The sequence below is a fragment of the Ascidiella aspersa genome, chromosome 3 (genome assembly GCF_963924565.1).
Source record: "Ascidiella aspersa chromosome 3, kaAscAspe10.2, whole genome shotgun sequence".
NCBI classification, from domain to species: domain Eukaryota; kingdom Metazoa; phylum Chordata; class Ascidiacea; order Phlebobranchia; family Ascidiidae; genus Ascidiella; species Ascidiella aspersa.
The window spans coordinates 17,843,192-17,860,321 of record NC_139449.1 but is presented as its reverse complement, the minus strand read 5'-3'; the positions used below and the strand labels follow the sequence as shown (position 1 = coordinate 17,860,321).

The following is a 17,130-nucleotide window of genomic DNA, read 5'->3' as shown; positions in this document are numbered from 1 at the left end:
ACAATTATTTGACTTGTGAAATATTGCGTATTCCAAAAACACTGATAATGACAATTTAAAATCACCTACAGAGTCCTGAATCCTAGATAGACCAAAACGCAACTGAAGCAAAACATGTTCTACATAAATAATAAATAGTTAGCGGAACCAAACAAGATTTTTCGACCGTGCAGCGTCAGGTGCTGTTTTCGTTATAGTTGTGGTTAATACGGTTTTCAGAACGGCTTGAAGATATATTTTGCAATTTAATGGATGGCAAATACAATATCTGATTGTAGAAATTTTAATGCTTTAATTAAGAGTCAGTCACTAAATTCGATCGCGAGACTGTAAGTAATAGGCTACTTCGGGTTGCGAAAAATCTAAATATTTGACCCAAATAAAAGTTTGGGTCACATTCGTTACACACCCATAATTACCAATTGGAATTTGAAATAAATAATATACTGGTCATGGCTATTTACTCGTATATAATACTCCACTCGTACATTGTCGTCTTATGATAATATCCCTGTGTCTGTTAACGTTGTAACAGTGAAACTTTATGACCTTAACTTTGTCACCAATTGTTTTTTTGTTATCGTGATGCGCTAATAACCCACCCGTTGTGCGTCACTAAAATCTCAAACCCACGAGTTAAACTTGTAGTTTTTGTGTACCAGTAAAAACAATACGAGAATCTGTTTTATGTACAGAAATCAGGTGGCACTGTATAGAGATAAATTGCATTGAGTTATCGACAAGCTTTCGTACACCCACGGAACGGCACCCAAGCGAGGATCACGGCCGAACAAAGAATAATCAAGAAGTTTGATGCCACTAACGTTGTATTTGGCTCAATCGCCACATAGCACGCTTTGCTACACCCAGCGCACTTTGAAGAGCAAAAAAGGTGACCTTTAAAACAATATATATAAAATTCTAAATCCTCTTTCAAAACAAATTTTTAATCCTCGTGATGCCCACTCACATGACTTGTATTCATGGGCGCCCGCACGGGGGGCACACCAAACTGTTCGAAGCGGCGTGCTTTTAAAGTAATTGGGTCACGCGTTTTTTTGTCAATCTGATGCGAAACCAAAATCGAGCGCAAAACGCCGTTTTTCGTCTTTTGTTTGGTTGACCGTAAACGCTCAAATTTTTGTCTTTCATGCCATCAAGGGATTTTTTGACATGATTTAGGGTTTTCTGGTTTTCATTTGTGAGAGCCCTGATTATACAATTGGCAACGCTAAAGTCAAACCTTCTTTCTTTTTTCTCGCTAAAAAACGTCGAGTAATACGCAGTATGTTCCTCGCTGTTCGGTCTCTGCGCTAATATCCGATGTTGGTGTAACACCGACATTTGTTTAACTGAAGCAGATTCTTAAAAGGAGGTATAATAGTGACTGTCGTGCGCGTTTCAAAGTCTCTATTTTTAAGTAATGATGGTTAACGCAAAATTATACTCTTTAAGCATACTCTAAGACCACGTGCTAAGTGTGCAGTGGACACAACTTATTTCCCCTCAACCACGGCTTGTAATTTAGCTGACTTGGCACACAGCTCGGCGCAATTGTTGCACTAATCGTGGCATAATAACACCCGGAAAAAACGATCTTCGTTTAGTATTGCAGGTGGTGAAAGACGTGCTTGTAATTTAGCGCTCGTTCCGTTCATGTAACTTGAAAACTGTGCCGCTGATAGTCGAATTATGTGTGATTCTACCACAATTAATCACACATATTTCACGGTCTGTGTTTGTTCTTTTGCCTGAAGTTACCGTGTTTCGCAGCTGGCGCCTGACAGGATTGTTGACGACGCACGTGGTCGCTTTTGCTTGACGTATTTGGCTTTTTCTGATAAGTTATTTTATCACGTCTTGCAATCACTCACTGTTTTATGACGTCATTATTCATTAAGTCAGACGAAAAATAGGGGAATTCCCTAAGTTGAAAATTCAGGACCCCCCTTATTGATTTTCCCCTGATTGCCCCCCCCCTGGAAAATTTTCTGCGGGCGCCCCTGCTTGAATTAATACATTTTTTTACATAGATTTATAAAATATGACCGAGTTGTGCTTCAAAAGGGATACTTGAGGACGAAAGCAACTTTGGTTTATGAAAAATGAAATGCCCGCCAATAAGACAAGCTGCCAGTAGCCTATTTATTTACGTTGGTATATTTAGTCTATGTATAACTACAACCTTTAGCCATCATGCTCGAAGGCTTAAGATCTATTGAATGACTATTAAAACAGACAACTTGCTGGATTAAATTCTCGTTTAATGCGGGAGCGAGCCTTGCACAATATTTGCAACGTTGACGTGACTTAATTATGCATTATATTGGTGTACGAATGCTACTATAGCTATAGATTACCGAACTGTTGCCTGCGACGCATTGTGGCGCGAGGCACAGCACTGAATTTGACGAGATTTCTGCTGGTTTTCCAATTACAAAGGAAGTTATTCGATAGGCAACAAAAAGCTTTAAAACATGATTTTACTCGGTCGCCCCGTTTTAGGGAGCCATACTATTACAAGCGAGTGATTGCCGTGAAGAAGTGATGAAACAGTATACACTTTTATTTTCAGTATAGTTTTTCATTTAAAGGAAAAATGAAACACAGCTGTAGTATATCGTATCGAAGCAGTACAAAGTTACATTTCAAACAAGTCTGATAAACACAAAAAAAAAATTTTGATTTCCAAAACCTCTATTTAATGTATGATTCACATTGAGCGAGTTTTAAACAATGCTAACTTTCCCATTAACAGTTTAGCATTTCAAGTAATGTTGATGTACCCCATTATGCTGCAAGTTTTAGTCTGCTTCGAACTGAAGAGGATAATAGCAGCTGCTCCGTTAGGCCTTTTTGATATGGACATTGTTAATTTTGAAGGTAATTTTGAGTGCCTTATATCAGGGTTTCCCAAACTTTTTTGGACCATGGACCACTATTTGTGAATCTGTTTTTCGAGGACCGCAATACAGAAGCAAAAAACTAAGAATTTTATTTATTTAAAAAACTGCAACATCAATAGGACGGATGCGAATCTTTCTGCATAAATCATCAATTCTCTGAATTATTTGAGAAAGAAACTCGTAAGTCGGAGTCCACGAAAAGTCTGGACCCGTGTTTTTCCGAATGGCGATAAAAATATATTATTGCGTAATAGAAAACAACTTTTGGACTAAAACGAAGGCGCAACAAGTAAGATTTACGATACTGGATAGCAGAAGCTTTCGAAATCATTAAGTTGTGAATAACTGCGGCAATTATCTTTCAAAGGGCACGTATAGTTTACAAGGTATATGTTAGGCCTACCATATGTCCTTTTTTTAGGAGGATTTGTCCTTTTTTCTCAAGAGAGGTGAACGGTCCTCCAAGGACCATAAAAAATGCTGAAATGTCCTCTTGTTTAGCATTTCGAGTTAGTTGCTTATACTTTCAAGACTTTTAGGCAAGACGTTTTATTTATTTCCCAAAAAAATGTAGCCATGAAACATGCTGAATTGCTGGTTTAAAAAAGGTTTTCCAACCAATTGCTATACCAGCCCTAGCTTCTTGATTGTTGTTGCAAACATTGCGCCAAAAACAATTCAACAGAACCTCGCATGCAAAAAGCCCATCAATAAAGCAAACGCATTTTTTCTCTGATCCAGCCACAGTTTTGCAAAGAAAGAGACAGCCTACTAGTTGGATCAGTTTCGAGTATCTTGGCGGTTGTATATAATTTCATATTTCGTATAAACAGTTTCACAATCTCGTTAAAAATGTTCATTCCTTATTGGCAAAAGTTAAAGGAACCGCAAAGTATTCAAGGACTGAGTCTGAAATATAAATTTGATTTGTTGATTTTTGTGTCTGTTTTTGTAACTTTTACTCATTATTCATATAACTTGTTTATTTTTATAACTTGTATCTGCAACTACCAAGGAAATGTAAAACATCATGACACTCAAACGTAACAATTCTGCTTTCGTTTACTTGCCGGCAAAACAATGTCCTCTTTTTGGGTGCTGAAAATATGGTAGCCCTAGTATATGTGTGACTTTTTAATTTCATGTCACATCGCCACGGACCACCTGTGCAGAAGTCGCGGTCCACCAATGGTCCGCGGACCGCAGTTTGGGAAACCCTACCTTATATGGCTTTTTTTGTACTCTTTATGAGACATTGGGCTGTCAGTTTTTAAACAGGTCTGTGATTAGGACGTTATCGACCTTTTAGGCGACAGTTGAATTAATTAGGAATTAAGACTTAAATGTATTAATGACATAGTGAATAAAATCGCTACCCATATGGGAATTTAACAAAGTGTTTGTTAAATTGCTTCATATATCGTAACCTATTAACTGTTTGCAGAAGTTGACAACGAACAACGGAATTCAAACATTTCTAAACTTTACGACTACCCAGACTTCGTTTATTATCCAGAAGAAAATTCAGTGAAAACACGTAGATCAACTCAAGAAGAAGCAAATAAAAAAGTAGACCTGAAGAAGGCACTAAAAGAGCCACAATGGAAACTAAATCAGATTTATCACAAAAACAATTAACTATTTGCACATATTTGTTTCCATTTAGTAAGCAGATTTTGCACTTTTAGTTCGTTTCTGAATATTTGTCAAAGATAATCTGTATTTTATTAACAACTCCTAACTGCTGAGGTATAGTCGTTGATTATAATGTACACTTATTTCGAAGTAGCCATGCTCATTTTATAGCCATATAGGCTACGCCAAAGGGTTTCCCATGATCGTCGTAATTTTATTATTTGAATGTTATTATTTTAAAGTTTTCTATGTTTTTTATTTAATATAATTATTCCATGAACAGCTGCTGAAACCGGTCATAAAAAACAAAGGACAAATTTAATGGCATCCCTTATCAGTGATGAGTAGTTAAGATTATTATTTTGTTTTTCTATGTTATGTCTAGGGCGATTATTTTTTGACCTAAAAAATGAGAATTTTGACAAATTTAAACCTAAAAATATATTTTTTTTAGAAAATTTTAATCTATAAAAAAATTCATTCAAACGACATATTGTTGTTTGTAGTACTGAATTAGTTAAAGTCGTCAACCACTCGTTTTTGATGTATTACTGACTTGAAATACAACGTACAAAAGGTAAAACAAATCAAAATACTGTTCAATACATTTGTCCAAAAGACACACTTATATAAAGCAAACAACCTAATGCGATAAAATAGGTCTTGGTTGGTTATTTCTATCCGCTCAGGTATATCGTATATTGCTAGAATAGTTATGCTAAAAATTGTCATTAGATGAACCAAAATCTATCAGAGTTTATTTTAGTCTGATAAAAACCCCAAGGAGCGAGGCCTAAGGTTATCCAATTAGTCTGATTTACTCAAAAGAAATGGAACTATGTCAAAGCAATGGAAAGGCACTCATATAGCCCGGGGGCGCAGATAGCCCGACGAAAAATCGCAAACTCCATATACCGCGCTGTGTATTTTCTCACATTGCGCCGCGCCAGGCAGTTCCACTTGCAGTATGACGAACAACGACGTCATCTTGGTTCGACAAACGTTCAATTGCGTCGAGGTCAGTAACCCCTCGATGTCGCGATCCGATCACGGTCTCGTAAACACCGGTAAACGATCACTAATCATGATTTCTCCCGACCAAAGCCGCGGAGAGTTTTAGAGAGGTGAGCAATCGCACTGTTTTGTTTCAGGAATAGAAAGAATGACGACAGTCGTAAAGTTGGCGACCAGCAAAGCATGGTGCATTTTATGACCATATTTAAAATTTACCGCCTCAATCGGAAGAAAAAACACCTTTTATCACCTTTTAGTAAATTTATGTTTACGAGTGAAGTTACGTGTTTGCTTACATGTTTGTACTGTTGGTTTCGGCAATTAATCGTAGGTCATTTGTTAAATGAGAAGTTTTCAACCTATATTTATTGATCAAATTGCCAATTAGCTTCTTCCAAAGTATAGCTTCCAAGCGAATAATTAAATATAATAATAAAAAATATTTCTCATAAGTGTACTGCTTTAATTCATTTCCTCTTTAATTGAATTTAACAAAGTTTTTATTTGAATTAACAATATTTTAAATAGATTTAAAAATGCAAAACTCTTAATGAAAGAGACTTCACAAAGCTGAATACGAAACGAATTCGTCTCAAGCAACGGCCGCGTTTGCGTTTGTTTGGATGGTTTCGTCGAATCCAATCTGGGGTGGTTTATGGTCGCACCTACAACAAGTCTAAGGGCACGTCAAACCCGAAAGGTGAGTTCGTTGTGCAAAAAATAAATAGGTAAATAGCCGAAAGTTATAGGCGTGTTGGTCCCGCCCACGTGTATGATTACGTTCTTTTAAGACTATTTACTAACTATTTTCTGCGACAGCAAGATTGCGCACCTTTTATACCGCTGATAACATCTTACATTATTTTTGCTTGCAAAGAAAGTGACTGATAGATGAGAATTCAAGGTGCCTGGGACATGCTACTTTATAGATAAAATAAACGTATAAACTTAGTTATGTATACGTATACGGCCTACGCACGCGGCATAATAAGATAGTTCGCCTACGCATATGCCTCACGAATTTCGAGCCCACGTACGTAAAAAAATGTGCAGTTATTTTTTTAGGCGAAATATTTGATAAAATGATTGCTCAAGAATAAGTCGTTTGTGGGTGGTTCTGGTAATAGCACACATAAACATTAGCAAAAATTCCCACAGCTTAAATTGTAACGCAGGAAGTTCTAAACCATAAAATGTGGCAGAAGTATTTTAGGGGGTTCATTCAAAAACTTATCAGATCGACACACATATGTCTAAAAATATTTGGAGCAAATAAAAAAGGTGCATAACTATTGGGTCACAATCATTATTTGTAATATAACCGCGACACAAACAGACAATGGTTCGCGGCAATTAGCCTCAAGGCATCGGGCCTCCTTCCCATCGCTATTTCAAAGACCGAATTCGACCGATGGCAGTCGATGGTTTCAAAACCGTTTGGCCTCGGGTCATTTGCTGTAAAGCGCGATTTTATGGCTGCATCTCGTCCTTATAAAAAGCGTCGCCACTCAACTACCAATCATCAGTCAATAGACGCAAGCAAATAAGCTGGTAGTAATAATTGGTGGAAATTAGCAATTCAAGAAGTTAAGCAGAGTTTTCGTATAAAATGATAAAGGTCGTACTGTGTAGTTTCGTCATCGCAGCACTTTTCCAGAGCGTGCTTGGCGCTATACCAGTGGGTACGTATAAACAAATGATTTAGCACTCCCTTCCGTTTACGATTTTACACCAATTTTCGTAAGTTTTATTACTTGTAAAAAATGTTAAAAAGTAAAATTTTAAATAGAAAAAGTATTAACGAAACGGTATATATTTTTTTAAAGGTCCGAGGCCAAACTCGGTCTGTTGGCTTCAGCGCCTGAATCGCAACCGCTTTTGGATTCCCTCTTGCTACGGCTTTCTCGGAGTTTATTTTACCCCAGAACAGTGCGACTACTCCGGCAATTGCTGGTGTGTAAAGGTGCGCACCGGGCAGTCGATATCATCGTCTTACCATGTCAAAGGACTTATTAACTGCCACAAAACTCAAATGGGTAAGTAATTTATACTACGTACATTTACCAAAATTTTAAACAGGTTAAAAAATATCAAGGTTAGAGTTAGAAATGCTATAAACTGTATTACAATAAATATTTAACATATCTTTTTTTATGCAGAATGCAAGTCAACTCAAGTATATAGTATGTGTGGCTCATGTCAAAAAACCTGCGCTGATAAGGAAGCCCCCAAAACTTGTACACTTCAATGTCAGGTCGGATGCACTTGTCCGGCTGGTATGTTTGTTGACGGCGACCGTTGTGTGGTGGAAAGTGAATGCCCCGCGCCACCAACTCCAGGTTAGCATTATTATTTTTGTTTATCATTGTGCTACCAACTTGAGATCTTACTACTACACTTGTGTTACAAAGGTTTTGTAAAGAGAGGTCGGCTTTAGCCAAATTTTGTAAGGCGATTTTGTAGCGACATGTGGTATAACTACGCGACACAAAGTTATACAGATCGTTAAAATTGTGTTTTTTTTTTGTTTAAATTGGAATTCATTTTGTGTCAATTATGTTTTCAAAATGCAATTAAGTTTAATTCTTGTACACCTTTTATAAAGTTCTGACCGATTGAATCAGTGCAATTAACGCTGGTGCTGTGTTGTTTAGTGTGCAATGTCAGCCTCGGAGAAGTCTACAACGGCAACTGCGCACCAGCCTGTGAACCGACGTGCGCGGAGCCAAACAAGTTCTGTACACTTCAGTGTACCCAGAGATGCACGTGCCCGCCTAACTACGCAAGAGACGCAAACAACGTGTGCATTCCAAAAGAACAGTGTCCAGGTAGAATACCCGGCTAAGAAGTGGGGTTAAAAGAAACTGTACCCGGTTGTAATGTAAAAGCTTAGCAAAGCTTCTAAAAGTTATGTTTAACCTTTACATTAATACCGGATACGGTATAGATCCAATCTTTTTTAAATAAACATGTGCAACCTACCGCTTGATGGGAATGGGGTAGTGGCATTGTCGAACAGTAAGCTTAAGATAAGGCAAGCAGTCCAGGTTTTTCGTCAAATTTATAACAATTAAATGTCTTTATTGGCTTTTTTAAATTGCAATATTGCTTTTCCAAATCTATAGTTACCTGCGACGCCTTCCTTAACGAGCACTACAGTGCATGCGCACCTCTGTGTGACCTGACGTGCGACCAGTCAATGATGGCGTGTCACTCGACCAAAAGATGTGCGAAAAGGTGCGCGTGCAGACCAGGTTTCGTCAGAAATGACCAGAATGTGTGCGTGGCATCTTCCCAGTGTCCTTTGGATAACGAAGTCGTAACGACGACGACCCCGATGGAAATATACGGTGAGTTATCAATTTTAAGAAAGGATTTCAAGACTATGACATTAAAAATTTAATAAACCTTGGGTTTTTACATTTACCGCTTGTATACTTTATACCAACACAAACACTAATTATATACTTTTATATCATCAATTCAACGCGTAACGTTTTACACCCAGGACTGAAGCGTTGCCAAGGTCGTTCTTGTTATTGTGTCCACCATTCTACCGGACAAAAGCTGACAGGCACTGAAAAGCAAAAGGATTTTTTCGACCTTGACTGTGATTACCTCGGAGGTGAACAAAGTTTAACTGATCACACAGTTTGCAAAACCCAATAAATATATTAGCAGCGATATTCAATATAAAGGATAGGCATATAAATATTTCAAACCGCCTTTTTTAGTAATGCTACTGTGTGTCACTGCACGATTTTTATGTTATTATTTTTTAGGAACATTTTACTTTGACCCAAAGCTCGAACTTTACTCTTTACTCATAGAATGTCCCGGCTCCATGGAATTCTCCTCCTGTGCTAGTAGCTGTCCATCCACATGCGAAGATCCCATGCCTCGATGCGTTCGCTCGTGTATGGTCGACTGCGTTTGTCCTCAAGGAACGATCAGAGCGTCGAAAACTGACAACCGATGCATATTGCTTGATGAGTGCCAAGGTGAACACACAAAGTTTTATTACAATTGTCGTTTTGTACCTCATCCCAGGCCAGCGACAATTACGCCCTAAGAAAGCATGCTGGAAAAGAAGAAACTTTTGAGCTATTTTACAAAATACGTTATACATTTCTGTTATATTTAAATATGAAGTTATATGTAGCTTCCACGAATCTGTATTATCATCCCACAAAAACAAAAATTTACATTCCACAGCTCCTCATACTTGTCAGTACGTGCGCTACACAACATTTTCGTCGGTGAGGTTATCATGTGCCGCCGATGGCACCTGGGAACCCACTCAGTGCTATGACAACGGGACGTGCTGGTGCGTGGATAAGCAAGGCGTAATGATCCCCAATACCATGAGCGATACGCCGATCATCGGCATGGATATGCCAACTTGCGTGGATGCCAGAAGTAAGTTTGTTAATCCAATGCACTAAAGATAGATTTATATATACTGAGTACAAATGTAATGTACCGGTATTAAGTTTTTGACCTTATTTTGGTATTTTTCTGTATTGGTTCCATTAACAAAGGCAATCCTATAGTATTGATGTACGACATCTTTGCTTGCCACTTCCAAGGTCGACAAAATATATAAAAAAATATTTTTTTAGAATGTGACGCCAGCAAGGGCCAAGTGTGGAGCATGTGCGCGCCACCGTGTGACGAAGTCTGTGGCGGGCCTTACAAGGCTTGCGCCGCCCAACTAATCTGCTCTGCGAGGTGCGCGTGTAAACCCGGGTACATGTTAGATATTGACGGTTCGAAGTGCATCCCAAAAGACCAATGCATCGAGCAGGCTCCTCCAGGTATGGCGCTCAGTCGTGCGTAAGTGAGCTAATTAAATTGTTTATCAAAGAAACTCGTCGATGTAATTGTGGAAACTGTAGCTTGTCATTAAACAAGCGTACCATAAAGTTAAATTGGATTTGTTATATTAGTTGGTAAAATTAAAAAAAAACTTCCAACGTTGTGCAATAAATATAGTTTCAGATACATTCATTCGAAATGAGACCTACCTGTCTTTGTTTTATTACCGTGAAATTGCGCATCAGGCAGTGAACTTAGGTATTTACTATTGCCCAACAGTGTGCGATGACAGCAAGAAAGAAGTGTGGAATGACTGTGGAAAGATGTGTGACGGAACTTGCGACAATCCAAACCCGCAATGTGCCAACCTGAGGATCTGCAAGCAGAGGTGTTCATGTCCAAACAATCATGTCAGAAACTCTTTCGATATCTGCGTTCCTTTAACTCAGTGCAGCAACCTGGGGAAACGAACCTGTAAGCAATTTTTTAACCTTGTCCATTTTATAGGCTATGAATATTAACACCAACGTTTAAAAAATGAAAAAAAAATAGTTCCCTACACATTTTATTTATTTGTGTATATCGCAACGAATAACAACTGAATAGCTATCAACATACATTAAAAAAAATTAAAAGCAAATGTTTTGATATACGTGACTTTATTTTAATTATAAGTCCGGCAATCCCTGTTACTAGTTGTGAATCAAACAACACTAAAAATTGTTTATTATTCGCCCACTTTAATACAATTTATACATCAATTGATTTATGCTCAATAGCTGTCGAAACCGAATGTCAGAAAAATCGTCGTATCAACTCGAATCCAATGATGCTCGACGCCTTTGTACCTGAATGTGACCCGGACACTGGTCATTTTCTTCCCAAGCAATGCTATGGATTTCTACTCGAATGCTGGTGCGTTGAACCTCTGTCTGGAGAGGAGGTGCCTGATAGCAGGGGAGGACCGCAATGGGAGTTTAAAACGGATTGCAACACCTTTGGACGTAAGGTTTTGAAATATCACAAGGCAATAATGTCCTTGGTTTTTGCTGAATATGGACGTAAAGCTTAATTCATAAAAATTTCATGTGGCCTTATTTTGAGGTTTGGTTCTGTAGTAGTAAATTGGTTTAGTCCTTTTAAACCTAGTTGCGAATGACATTGTTATTACTACATTTCGTCCGTAGTTGTTAATTAAGCAAGGCCTAACGTGATGGTTCCTAACTGTTTTCCATTCGTGCAACGCTATAGCTAATACTATTTCCTAATTTCTCTAGTGGTTATTTTGTTTGCATACCGTACGACAATTGGTAATTCTAAAAGTGTTCACCGCTCAACAATCAAGTGTTCACCAATCCAAGAATTACCCAAAGGCGAAAAATCGGGCAAAACATCGTTTCTTGTTAATTAACAACAATCTTATTTTTAGGTTCTGTCACAATCGGCTCCGGTGAAATGCCTCCTCTACCTCCATCAACAAATTAGTTGAATATAAAAACCTCCATTTTGAACTATCTTTTGTGTCCATCGGCAAGAGTTGTTCTTTGTTTTTTCGTGCAATATTTATTTTCAGCTGTTATGCTATACTTGTGTAAAATTGTCCGTATGTTTTTTTATTCAAAACGGACGATCTGTCTAGTTTATCATGTAAGACAAGTGCATGAAATATAAACTTGTGACATCCCGTGTTGCACTTTTTGTTGCAATTATGTTGCCTAATGACAGTGGATTTTTTTGCCTGAAGTAGAAACAAATATCAATAAAATTGCGATGCAACTGCCGATCTTATTTTATTAGTACTAATGTAATTTATTGGCTACATTTAAAGATGTAATGCACATCAAGCTTTACTGTAATACCAATTTCAAACAAGACTAATCCTAACGAAGGCAACTGGAACGATTCGCTAAAAGTGCAATCCTACATTCGTCTCGATCTTATCGCTAATGTGTTTAATACAACTTGCACTTTCAACTTACATTTGTATCGTTAAATATATCCTGCTTCGTTAACAACTAGCGACTTTCTTACGAATTTTAATGTGTTTGCTTTTTTGTCAAAACGATAAATATAACCTATATATAAAATAATGATTACGTTTGATTACGTTTACGTTTGACTAAGTTTTCATTGCGCCTTCAGGATAAGGTAAAATAAACCATTTGTTGCAGGCAATTTGTTTTATATTTTATACGGAAGGTTGATTTTCAAGCATGGCCACAAAGTTGATGTGTTCCTGTCGATGGGCCTCAATCAATTTTTGCATAAGCGCCTGAAGTCCTTTGATTTTGTCCATGCATCTTGAAACTTCGCCCTGTTCGCCAGAACCACCGTTCTTTAAAATAAAAAATAAAATAAATCGTGATAAAAAATAAATAAGGATCTTAGATGAACTTGTGATCAGGGGTGGCGCTTTGCCCAAACTTTCATCCGTTTTACCGAAATCTATTCAGCCCAAAGGCGCTATGCATACTTCGGCATCTTGTGTGGTGTAACTTATACACTTCATAGTCCTGTTTTCGGTAAATTTGACTATAAATGCCATTTTTTTAAGCAATATTAGGTTCTCCATTATACGCCTTATGCGCTACTTATCGTTTTGATTCAAGTTTTAACATTTATAAAGAAACAAACGTTTTTTTTTGGCGCTGTGCGATATTAGGTTGAAAGTTAGCTGCATATTTGCGCACAAGTTCACTCGAGACAACAGGTGGTTTAAGATTAATTGTATTATTACGCAACATTTAAAAAAAATTGCACCCTCACCCTTAAAAAAATCCTGCACCATCCCCTGTTTTCGTAATGGTTTTATGTAGTGGGCCTTTAATAGATGTGGAAAAAATATTTTGAGCTGCGACAAAAAAAGTTTGCCGACCACTGCCTTAACTGGATAAGGCGATGTATACTCTTGTCCGTCAAAAAAATTATAAAAGAAAATAGCACTGAAGGTACAATACCAAATAAAACTGGTAATTGTAAATGAGTATAATAGCATTTGCTTAGTTGAGTGGACCAGTCGTGTTTATGACGTCACAATTACTCTTGTTTCAACCAATATCCAAAGCATAAATCATGTCTTAATCGCCGAACGTTTTAATTAGTAATAGGAACTATGACATTCGTCCACCGAAGACCCGTTTTGCGATACTCGATAAAACTATGTTACACGACTTATACACAATTGAATTCTGTAACAACATTATTCTCCACTTGAACAATACAGAGAAAAACGAAATAATATAAAAATTTACATCAAAAATTCCGCTATAAAATACATTTTTAATCCTTCATGCAAGGCTGCGTAGTCGGTTAAAAACAACCCGAGTCCGACTCCGGCCAAAAAAAATACACCCGAGTCGGACTCCCGAGTCCCGAGTCCGACTCCGGCCAAATGTAAGATTTTGTCGAGTCCCGAGTCCAGCTCTGACTCTACAGCCTGTATTTTACCCATTTACGCAACTAAATTAAGGTGGATTTTCTGCAATCCACTAATATTGGTGTCATAATTGATCCACCCGCATTACATGGTTGAAAAATATTTCACCATTTGCTATTGCACTTTTACAACTTACATTTTGCCGCCTTAACAGTTTTAAAATTTGATACTGCGCATGGGCAAGTTGGACTCGGGACTCGGGTAGTTTTACGCGGTCTTACTCGAGTCCCGAGTCCGACTCCAGCAAAACAAACTGACTCCGTCGAGTCCCGAGTCCGAGTCCGACTCCGCAGCCCTGCCTTCATGAGATTGATTACTTTTGTTTTACATCTAACAAAATAGGGTAAATCAGTTTTTTTCCAAGGTATACTTCTACGGGAAGTCCATTTTTAAGCGAGTCTACGGGAAGTCCATTTTTAAATGTTACGTCTATAGCGCAAAATAAATTTTATTCTTTGAGATAGAAAGTTATACCGCGAATAAACCTTAACCCGTAACTATAATTTCACTTTTTATATAATTGTAACCTGGTCGAAATTTGGCGGTTTGCGAAGGTTTTCGGAAACTGTAAAAGGGGGTTGCGACAGGAAAAAGGCTCGGGACCACTGATTTACAGGGTTGATATATATAATTTAGAAAAATCGTGGAGTTGCTGTCAATCAGCACTCGCCCGGAGCGAATTTGTCTCAACCATGTTTTGTCTGGTCTTGTTTGTGAATAAGTGAAATACCCATCACTCAAAAAAATAGTTTTAAAAGTCACGTTTTTTTTAAATAAACGGAAAACATTTTCATGCTTTGGAACACAATACACGGGTGACTTTAGTAATTTCAATAAAAATATAAAAGCCATAATATTTGATAAAAGCGACATTATTTTGATAAAAGCGACATCGCAATTTACAGACGTTTCAGCAATAACTCATGCCATCATCAGTGTAAAAATCAAGACTTTCATTTTTCTGTAAATTGCGAAATGTCGCTTTTATCAAATATTATGGCTTTTATATTTTTATTGAAATTTTCATGCTGCTCAAACGATTTTCTATCGTTTAAGTTAAAACACTGTCGGTTTAGAAAGTGCGGACGTACGGTACATTTGGGCTAAAAATATAAAAAAAAACACAAAATGTTAAAAATATTAAAGAAACACAAATGTTAAACTCAAGTAATAGGCAAAAACTGCGGTCTGAGTCCTTATAACAATGTAGTAAATAAAACTAAAGGTTAACTGTTTAAAGGGCATAATTTATTTTTAACCTTTGCCATTGATTGCCTCAGTCCTGAAAATGTGTGGATGCAATCCTTCAGCTTTTCTTCTAACACGTCCCTTTCGGATTGCAATATTTTGATGTTGCGTTCTAATCCCCAAATCCTCGCTTGTAGAGACTCTTTTTCAGCTCTCTCCGCATCAAGTTCAACTGACAACATACAAACAAATTCATATGACCTTTAACCATTTGTGATCTATATTCTATACCGCCTAAAACGAGTGCTTTTACACTTAATAATATAGGTAACTTTGCATTAATCCTTTCTATTCCTTAATGATTTACAATCGTCAAATAAAATTTCTAGAAAACAGCCCTTCTCAACCAAAAAATGAGAACGAAAAAAATTAAATTGAATATCTAGCTTGGTGCATTTACTTCGCTTCGGTGAATTTTTCTTTCTTCTTTTTTCATTTTTGACTGCTTTACTTTTGCAAGCCTAATAAACCAATTTTACGGAGCAAATAAGGTAAATAAAACCAACTCCTAAGGAATGTCTGGTTTAGGCGAAATTATTTTCGTAGATCTAGATGTGTAACTAACAATTTCTTTATTGCTACAAAAGTTCTTGCAATTAAGATTGTTTGTTTTTCTGATAAACCTTTGTGTTTGTCAACTTTTGTTCTTGATTCGTGAAGCATGGACTTGCTTTCCAGTTTTTCCTCCAGTGCTGCCCACAGCTGGTTTAAAAGCATTTTTTCCTTGTCAATCCATTCTTCTTTTTGACGAAGCAAACCAATGATGGTACGCCGCCTAACAGCAGTATATATAGAACAGACCGTTAACTGCTAAAAAAGTGCGAAACGTCATTTAAAATAATAACAAATAATAGAGTGGTTAAATAAAACCGACTCCGTCGCGGCCCTGGTCAGGATTTAAGGGACACCAAACTTTTTTCAAAAAGGGTAGAACGAGGCCTAACAAATTGTGGGTTGAATGTAAAATTTTGTCTCAAACTTTTTTATTATGATAAGTATCGTTAAACGTCAAAGAATTGTTTCATAAAAAACTACGAGCCCTATGAAACTGTTGTCTATAGCTTCAAATTTCAGTAATCTTTAGTTTGGAATTGCATCCGACAGCATTCCTACCGTATCTTATCTTCATTACGGCAATATTACGCGGACCGGTAGAATTAACCAAGCGTGGCGCATCCAGCCCGTTGGCCGTAGTTTATCGATACCTGGTCTACTGCAGGTACCTGGTCTCAAACAACAATGTTACCTTATGTAAATGCCGAGTGCGAATGCTACGATGGAAGTAACCAGCAGGACAAAAATCTGAAACCAGCAGGAATTCGGATCCAGGGCAACCAAAATAATGTCGAGTATCCACTGAAAATAATCTCCATCTTCGTCGTCGGATCCCGGGTCAATGCCCAAGTAGGGAATGATGCCGTCGCAAGCATTTTCATAGAACTTGGAAACGACATCGTTCTCCGAAAACTCACTCGCTTTGACTCTGCAATATCTTGGCATTTCGAGTCACTGACAGCTAGCTGAGGTTCTGTTTCATCGTACACGTGCACACGGGCGTATAGCTTTACACAATTATTTAACTTCGTACTGTATGAAATGTATTAAATTAGGAGAAATATAAAGTTATTGTTTCGCAACACTTTCTCATTGTATGCCAACAATTGCACGAAAAATGTCGGCCTATATATACATGAGTAAATGAATATTTTGGCACGTCGCCCTAAAAGCATTTGTTGCTTTGTAAGCCACAACTTGATGATTTGTGTCATATTTCAAGTTCACAATAAACATTCATTTCGTTATATGGGCAATAATAATGGCTTAAAATAATAGTAAACTCAAGTATTGTAATTATCCAAGACAAAGGCTTGACTTAAGTTACTGTTTTCAAATGACTTGACCGGAGTCTTTTTGGCAAATTGTCTTGAATTAAGCTGTTTGGTCAAATGACTTGACTTGACTTCAGTCTTTTAGATAAATGGCATTAAAATCAAGTGTTTTCATTGACTTATTTTAATAAAAATGGGTTATTTCTCTTAATTTTTGCACATTCAAAATTTACTTTCCATATGA

General features: G+C 37.3%; 2 protein-coding genes across 2 annotated transcripts; one reads left to right on the top strand and one right to left on the bottom strand.

Moving 5' to 3' along the window:
- The first annotated feature begins 7,085 nt into the window (after positions 1–7,085).
- Positions 7,086–12,644, top strand: LOC146160501 (zonadhesin-like). Its single transcript, XM_083385939.1, has 12 exons — positions 7,086–7,237; positions 7,382–7,591; positions 7,715–7,894; positions 8,210–8,383; positions 8,681–8,905; positions 9,064–9,180; positions 9,386–9,556; positions 9,771–9,974; positions 10,178–10,372; positions 10,653–10,847; positions 11,153–11,377; positions 11,803–12,644. The coding sequence occupies exons 1-12, from the start codon at positions 7,165–7,167 to the stop codon at positions 11,856–11,858; spliced, it is 2,025 nt and encodes a 674-aa protein (XP_083242065.1). The 5' UTR covers positions 7,086–7,164; the 3' UTR covers positions 11,859–12,644.
- Positions 12,562–16,557, bottom strand: LOC146160500 (uncharacterized). The gene is made up of 4 exons (XM_083385957.1): positions 16,304–16,557; positions 15,681–15,832; positions 15,069–15,229; positions 12,562–12,708 (listed from the first exon to the last, which is right to left on the bottom strand). The coding sequence occupies exons 1-4, from the start codon at positions 16,555–16,557 to the stop codon at positions 12,562–12,564; spliced, it is 714 nt and encodes a 237-aa protein (XP_083242083.1).
- Between the last annotated feature and the right edge of the window lie 573 nt (positions 16,558–17,130).